General features: G+C 36.9%; 1 protein-coding gene across 1 annotated transcript; it reads right to left on the reverse strand.

The window, feature by feature from the left end:
* Positions 1-216: 216 nt before the first annotated feature.
* LOC118753851 (Wilms tumor protein 1-interacting protein homolog) lies at positions 217-7,720 on the reverse strand (the record flags this gene model as incomplete). Its single annotated transcript, XM_036488723.1, has 6 exons — positions 217-447; positions 2,403-2,748; positions 3,105-3,292; positions 4,590-4,804; positions 6,290-6,588; positions 6,620-7,720. Coding segments are annotated over 6 exons (2,349 nt in total), but the record flags the coding sequence as incomplete, so codon positions are not given.
* Positions 7,721-8,590: the final 870 nt, after the last annotated feature.

Below are 8,590 nucleotides of genomic sequence, written 5' to 3' on the forward strand. Positions count from 1 at the left end.
ATAAAATGGCTAAATACGTAAATAAAATTTATTTTCAACGAATTTGTTTTTATTCTATTAAATTATACGCTATTAATAGTTGCTAATCGCTTTACTTTGTGCCTTCCTTTTTGATTTTTGATTTTGCTATTTTCCTTTCGTGCTTATTTTTGTAAAATATTATTTGGAGTTTCCTATCGATGCAATAATATTAAAATGCTTCTTTATTTGCAGTGCACGATTTTTTTTTGCGAATTTTCTTTTCTTTTTAAGGCTCAACCAAGTCCTTAGAGCAACCGCTGTAGCCCAGTTCTTCCGGCCGAAAGTATGAATTCTGCATGCTGTAGAGCCGATCGATGGGATTGACCATTGGCGACTGTGTGAGTGGCCCCATTAACTGTTGAAATGTGGAGTAGCTCAATCCGAGTACGGTACTCAGGAAAGGCTCGTTCATCTTGTTGCAGTTTTCTGAAAATAGAAGCAGAGTCGATCGTAAGTGAAATGCAAGATTTAGGGCATATTGTGAACGAATGCAGCAGAGTCAACGTATGCAGTTTTATTAACTAATTCTTCTGAAAGTTTTTTTTTTTTTAACTGTAACTTATAGCTGGGAATAATAACGACCGAGTGATTACTACCATTAGTTAGGCCCCAGGTTCGATTTATTATCCTGACAAATTGAAAAAAAGGGTTTTATTCTTATAAGGGACGCCCGTCGCCAAGCTAGGGCAAAGCTTCGAGGATTTTCTGCGATAAAGAGGCTTCTCATGATTTTATCTGAGATAGGACCAGGCATTTCTAATGAATTTTTCGCCGCTAAATTCGAGCTTGAATCCAGAATTGCTCTATCTCATCCAGCTACTTAAATAAACTAACCTAAAAATGTAGCATAGCGACATTTTTGTTACACGAAAAATATTTATTTTAAATTATATCTCTTGCTCTATCACATGCCGTTAGGTTTTCTCAAATTTAAAGAATTTTACTATTGTCCCCTCAAAAGATGACCTAAAAAATGCACCGAGGTAGTTTAAAAATTTCAAATTGAAATCTCTTGGTTGGAAAATAAGATATTCGAGCAAGAGATATTTTTTAAAATGCATTGTATAGCTTTCAGAAAAAAAACATCACGATACTAAATGGGCCAAACCCGGATTTTTTCTCAGATGTGTATTAAGCAGTTTCAGGTTGAATAATAAATTCAGAAAGAAGAATATTTTTACATTTTTCGCCAAGAATATTGAAAGTGCATATAAAGGACTTAACGAAATTAGAAATAGCAAATAATTTTTATGATTTTCACTCCAACTGAGATTTTCCCCACAATTATTCTGCAAGATATTTCTTTTTCATTTATAATTTCTAAGCGGGTTTTTATTCAAAAAAGGACTTGATAATACCTACTTCTTAAAAAACAGATTGATCGATAAAACTATTAGGTACGCTTTCAATATTCATATTTTCACCTGAAATGCAAAAATACGTAACAAAAATCATGGTTGAAATGCAAAAAGTCATAACTAATAAAAAATTCAAAATTCGCTTTTTGATTTATATGATGGATTTCATCGAATTACAACTCCCCACATCATTTTATGAAAAAAAAATTAAAATATTAGTCACGACTTTTTCGACGATGTTGTTTTGTGCATTTCAGATAACGATATGTACTTAAATATCACTAATTTACTTTAAGAGTGTCAAAAAAGCAAAACTCGAGATAAACGGCTTTAAAGTTTTGAATTTATATATATCTACATATGTGTGTACGAAGAAGGTTTATAAATCGTCGGAACCTTTTTTGGTTTCTTGTTGTATGTTCGCCGATATCTTTTGACTACGCGAACCGATTTCAATCATTTTTCCACCGTAATTATAACATATATTTTATTTAAAGATTTCCGCCAAATATTTCGGAAAAATATGTATTAAGGTTTACGTCGAGTTATTTCCGGACAAGACTCCGTCAGAAAATAAGCGATATCCAAGGGCTTTCCCGACTCGACCAGGACTACGATCTGTACGATCGCTGATCGCGAAAATTTCGTGCATTTATAAGACTTTATAAATATTAACAAAATTAAAAAAAAATTTATAAATATTTTTCCAAAGCACTCATGGAAATTCGAATTAAATACTACTGGTGCTAGTGATTTGAACTAACTTTGAAAATATTCACACACTTTTTACGCGACTGCCTTAATTTTAAGTGACTACAAAGGAAATAATCTAAAAATGCCGGTTTGGGCACTCACGAAACAGGCTTGCTTCACTTTTATGATTCTTTTGCATTTACATAGTAACTGCGCATAAATACATATTTACGTAAATAAGTGCTAGTAGAAGCGTAAAAGAGTAGCAGGTAGCGTCAAAGAAGCGCAAGTGCAAGTCTCTTACCTCCTTTGATATTGTTAGCAACGCACCTTTATTGGTTTCCATGCAATTAAATGACGTATTCTCATTTTCATCTTTGATAGAGCGCATTTTTACAGCGCCATCTGCACAGGAGGATACACCGCCAACGCCAACGCCAACGCCACTGCCACCCCCACCACTGCCACCCCCACCACTGCCTCCGCTGCCAATGCAAGCGGAAAACGGCGAATCCAGCAGCGATTCACTGTCACTGTGAGCTTCGTCTTTAATCTTCGCCAAATTGCTACTGTCCGATTCTTGAGAATCTTGTGAGTCGCTAGCTCCTTTCGAGTGTTCCTGCTTCGCCTTCTTTTGGATTTTTTTCACCTTGGCACGCTGATTTTGAAACCAAACCTAATGTGGTGAGTAAGCAAAGAAGTGTTGGCTATTAGTGTACATAAGTTTGAGCGGAATTTAATACAGTTTTCTGCAAGAGGATCTACCTTTATTTATTTTATTTTATTTTTTTAGTTTTAGTATTAGTATGATTACACACATTTTTTTATTTATTTTTTTAAGCCATAATAAAATAATGTAGTCACTCACACCTTCCTGGTAATTAGACTAACTGGTTAAAAATTATTATTTTCTAGTGTATTTCATTGTTATAAACTGAATAAAAAATACGGGTAAATAACAAGATAACCAGGCAGGTGTGAACACCCTTAATGTTTCAAAAAAAAATATGTTTACATATAACGCATCTTTACCTGTACAATTCTTAAACTTAATCCAGTCTCCTTTGCTAAATTCTCTCTTACTTTTCGACATGGTTTTGGCGATAACTCAAAAGATGCTTTGAAAGCCCTTCTCTGCTGTGTATTCAGAATGGTGCGGGGTCGCTTAGGACCACGTCGTCCATCCAATTTCGGCGTAAATAAGTCGTCGCCATAAAAATCTGCGCGTAGAGAGAAAATAAATTAAACAACACATGGGCACATACATACATACATATAAACACATATGTACATTAGACCATTCCACCTTACACGCCACCAAACAAAAGTTCCCTGTACACCTCTGAGTCCTATTTCTGAGTATTTTGCAGGGCAATTTCCTAAAAACATTTTATTGTTTGGCGATCCTACATACATACATACATATGTAGGTGCACCAAAAAATGTAAAAACTTTTCACTAAAAAGCCATAAAGTATGTATATTAGGGCGGGTTGATTTTTTTTTTTAAATCGTATAGCAAAAACGTAAACTATATAAAATTCTAAGAAAATTCTCCGAAGAAACCATGTATCTAAAATAAAATCCTAACCTGCGCCTCTCGACTTGAAAATTTATATGGCTGCCTTTGCCAAAAAAATAAATGTTAGAAAAAATAGGTTTTTCCAAAAAGAAATCGAATTTTCTGAATAAAATTGTTTAGTAAGGTAGTTCTTTTGCACTTTATATTTTTTCTACACTCAAAATTTTTTTTCATTAAAAAAAATATTCACCCAAGCACGCAAATCAGAGGAGATGCAAATTGGGGTTCAACTGCTTTTTTGATAATTGAATATTTTGATTAGTCTCAAAACAAAACCTGCATTGCATAAACTTTAATATAATATAATAAAACAAAATATATTTCAAAAAAAGAAAATAATTTTAGCGAAAGAAGAGGAACAAAATTTTCAAGTCGAGAAGCGCGGAATAGGGTTTGATTTTAGACCCATGGTTTCTTCAGATAATTTTCTTAGAATTTAATGTAGATTACGTTTTTGCTATACGATTTTTAATTTTTTTTTCATCCATACAAATCAACCCGCCCTAATGTATTTTTTAAATAGTTCTACTGGAATATTTGAAATATTACCTTAGCAAAAGTATAATGATTTTTTGCGATATTTAATTTACTGGCATTGGGGTGAGACGTTATGGTGATAAGAACTGAGATCTGGTTGGTAAGTATCAGAACAGAGTACCTGAGGTTAAAGAAAAGAAACTGCTACTTTCAAATCCGATTGTAAATACAGAAGGTGTGACGAAAAATGCAAAAACCAACCACTGCGGTCGGGCAAAAAAAAAATATATATATTTTTTCTAAATTGCCTAAATTTTTTTAGAACCAGAGGTGTAAGGCGAACTTTTTTTCTGGTATGGTCGAATGTACATACGAACAAGTTTGCAAACATTTTCATAGCTAAATGGTGAATGAAAACTAGCGTATTTTTAGTTTCGACTTTTGTGATTTCCAACCTACCATAACCCTGCAGCATTTCCACCTCCTTTTCATAATCCAAACGGCAGAATAGTTGACCCTGCTTCACCACATACTGCTCTCCCTTCTTCAAGATGCCGCCGCATACTACGCAGGCAAAACATTTCAAATGGAAAACGCTGTCAAAAGTTCGCATAACCAGCTCATCAGAGGCGATTCTGTGACCACAGCCGAGGCATCGATTGCGCAGAAATTGTCTGTGAGTATGTGTATATGTATGTATGTATGTAAATGCATTAAAATGTAATAAGGTAACTTTGATGAAATAATTTTAGATTAAAGTTATGAATACTAGATACTAGTTACTGTTACTACTACTACTACTACTGTTTACTAGATACTGTTTAGATTTCATACGTGACTTATAGATCTGTGTGAGAGATCATTTTGCAACACCTCGAGCCAATCGGCCTTTACCTTTCGAAGGCTTTCCAATGACGCTTTAAGAGATCAATGCAGGAAGGGATAACTGAAAGTGCCTTGCATGCCGGTTATATGCAAACTTTATTAACTTAAAAAGATAAAATTTTTAAAAGCACATTTTCAATACCTATTCGTCCTGGTATACCAAAAAAACTGTATTGTTTTTAAATGCTACAGAATTTTCTTGCTCACTTGGTACCCATATTTTTATTCTGGCTGCATTTCTTTATTCATTCTGAACGTGTGGAATAAACCTGTTTGTTTATTTATTCTTTAGAACGTTCCTGATGATAAGTTGACGTATATTTCAAATGCATTCTGTTTATTCCGGCTGTGAAATGGGATTATCCGGAATGTATAAAGAAACGCAGCCTCTATATTACACTGATTTTTTTTCTTTAAAATTAATTAATTAATTAATTAAAGTCCATGAAACAAAAATTCCTGACGACGGAGTGAAAAACTAACAAGTAATTTTTAGCAAAAAAAAAACCGACTTCAACTCTCATATAAGAAAAATATATATATATATATATATATCTCTCATGACCCACTGATCGGATCTTAACCAGATTCCGATGCAAAAAGAATTATCGAAATCGGTTGACGTGGTCCAAAGTTATGCGGTAACATACATAAAAAAAAAATAAAAAAAAAATAAAAAAATATTCCGACGAACAGATAACCTCCTACTTTTTTGGAAGTCGTTTAAAAACACAGTTTTACTATATTTGCCCTATAGTTTCGTGAGTATATCGATTTTTTCGCGTGTTTTTGAAATTTTCCTGTTTTTGTGGCACGGTGTAATAGAATGAATAATTAATTGCGTGGAAATTATTTATACATAGAAAAAAGTAATTAATTTTGTCTAATAATGAAGTGAGAGTAACTGAAATTTTACTAGTATAATATTTGAAATATTTTGCCTCTAACCGAATTCTAAGAGCAATACACAAATATTACGTATACGCCCTGACAATTGATTGGGATTCAGCGTTTATTTAATTAGATTACTTGAACGCCTTAAAGCTCTTCAAGCTTTCATTTGTTTGGTTTTATGTTATGTACTTATACTGTACTTGTTTTTAAATGCACATACCTACATACATATCTACTAAATATGAAATATGTAAGTACATTTCATAACCATTCAAACAATAAACATACTAACGGTACCCAAATAAATGTGTATATACAAACATATACATATATATATATATACGCATACATATTGCAAATCATGAGCAAATAATATTTACCTTTCATAGTCTATGCGACAATAAAGTTTGCCATCGCGCGCATAACAGGAGTGGAGCAAGTGCAGGGCGCAGGTGGCGCACTTGAGGCATCCCTCGTGAAATGAAGTGTCCACGACTCGCATTATGTAACGATCACAAATTGGCTGACAACAATAGGCACACTGCGTTGCGTCTGATGCCGCGGCGGTGCGGCAAGTCAAGGCTGACGAGGACATCGGCAAATGCAGGGACAATGATAATGGCAACGCCATAGGGAGCCCGAGTGCAACAGCGGCCGCGGAGTCACATTTGGTGCCAGCCTTTGTGGCGTGGCGCAGTGATGTGGATGGCGTGGGGGGGCGTCGAGTTGCAAGGCGGCGAGTTGCCCTCGATTGGAAATTGTGTATGCGAGTGCGTGTCGAAATGCATTTGTATGTGTTGTTGTTGTTGTTGTTGTTGTTGTTGCTTTTGCAGGAGTGAGCCATGCGACTGCATAGTGACAAACATACTGCTGTTGTTGTTGGCATTGTTTGTGCTGCCATTGTTGCCATTCAGGCAATTAGTTAGGTTACTATTGCCGTTGTGGTCAATACAATTGTTGTTGCTGTTGTTGTTGTTGGTATTTGTGGAATACATGGCAGCCGTGTTGCAGCCGTCATTACAGTGGCCGCCTCCCCCCCCAAGCCCACCGTCGCCACCGGCAGCAATACTCAAGTTGAAATCATCCATTGCTGTGCCATTGCCGCAGAACAGGGAGGCGGGACCCAAGGGTGGCGGCGGCCGCCCCGTACCCGGACTCGCAATCGGCCCGGCTACTGATATATTCAACTCCATTGGTTGATGTGGCTGCTCCTGCTGCTGCTTCTGACCGCCATTGCCGGAATTGCTCATTTTGTTACAGTTGCTGTTGTTGTTGTTGTAGCACTTGTTATCATTCATGGAATTGCCATTATTTTTGTGGCTATTGCAATTTCCCATGACATTTGTGTAAAATGTCGTTGATGCCGATGTTGCCGATGCCGATGCCGATGCCGATGCCGATGTCGATGTCGCCGCCGATGCGGTCGGTGTTGTCGGATTTCCGTTTATTTCACCGCAGGCCACTCCTCCCGCGCCACCACACAACACCTCCCTGGACGGCACTGAAGCGGCTCTTACGCCGTCCGCTGCCAAAGCCAAAGCTGCTGAGGCCACCATTGTTGCTTCTGTTATTGCTGTTGGCCTCGGAGTGGTCGACGCCTCGACGTTCGAGTTGCCGGTGCCATTGTCGCTTGTTGTCGCACCGGAAGTTGTTGCTTTCAGTGCCGCAGCCAGTGTTGTTAACATTCTTTGACTTCCGCTCATCATCATCATGGGTGTGGATTGTTGCTGCTGCTGTTGCTGTTGTTGTGGCCGTTGTATTGGTGTGTGACACTTGAGGCCCAGTGGTACTGCCGAGCCGAGCCCATGCGTGTGTGGGAATCAATGAGTACATTGGCATGCGTGTACATAAATATGTGCGTGTGCGTATGTTTGCGTGCGTATATGTGCGTGAGCGATGGATAGAAAAACATTTAAACAATTTTTATTTGAGCCTCGTAAATTCCACTTTAAATGGCAGCCATACTATTTACCCTACAACTCTCGACGGCCAACAATTGAATGACCACAATTACAAATTTCGCATTCGTTTGCGACACCATTGCGCCAGGCAGTCAGTCAGTCAGGCAGCCAGGCAGGCAGTCAGTCAGTCAGCCAGTTTTTGTGGTCATGCAATGGACTTGTTTACAAATTGGGTCTGCGCCAGTGTTGACCAAACAAAATCGAGCCACATCGGCGCGTGGAAGGGGACTTGAACTGGACTGAAGTGAATTTGTGGTTTTGCAATTATGAAAATAACTGAAATGCGGATATGTAAATTGTTCACAAATACTAAACTCAATTTTTCAAATGGAAACCGCCGCATAGTTTTTGCCTGCCGAATTACACTGACAACTTTTTACGGTAATGGTTATGTTTGTAATTTGTCTCAATTTGTGCTGCACATTTGTGTGCCTATAAACATTTGTGGGTAGCAGGCTGCTCAATTTTATTTTATTTTTTTTTTTGTGTTTAACAGAACACCAATAGGCAAACGCTTTAAATGGCAAGAATCTTTAAAAGGCCTTTTATATGCTATAAAATTGTGTGGACAGCACTGAGGGGTGGTCGTAGAAAAATCATAATAATAATAATACATTGGCGCTTACAAATTTTTTTTCAGACAAATATAAAATTAATAAATAAAAAAAAAACCAAAACATGAAGAAATGAAATGCTTTTGAACGACAACAAGAACCCAAA

This window comes from Rhagoletis pomonella, unplaced genomic scaffold (assembly GCF_013731165.1).
Source record: "Rhagoletis pomonella isolate Grant_MI unplaced genomic scaffold, Rhpom_1.0 Rhpom_scaffold_02942, whole genome shotgun sequence".
NCBI classification, from domain to species: Eukaryota; Metazoa; Arthropoda; class Insecta; order Diptera; family Tephritidae; genus Rhagoletis; species Rhagoletis pomonella.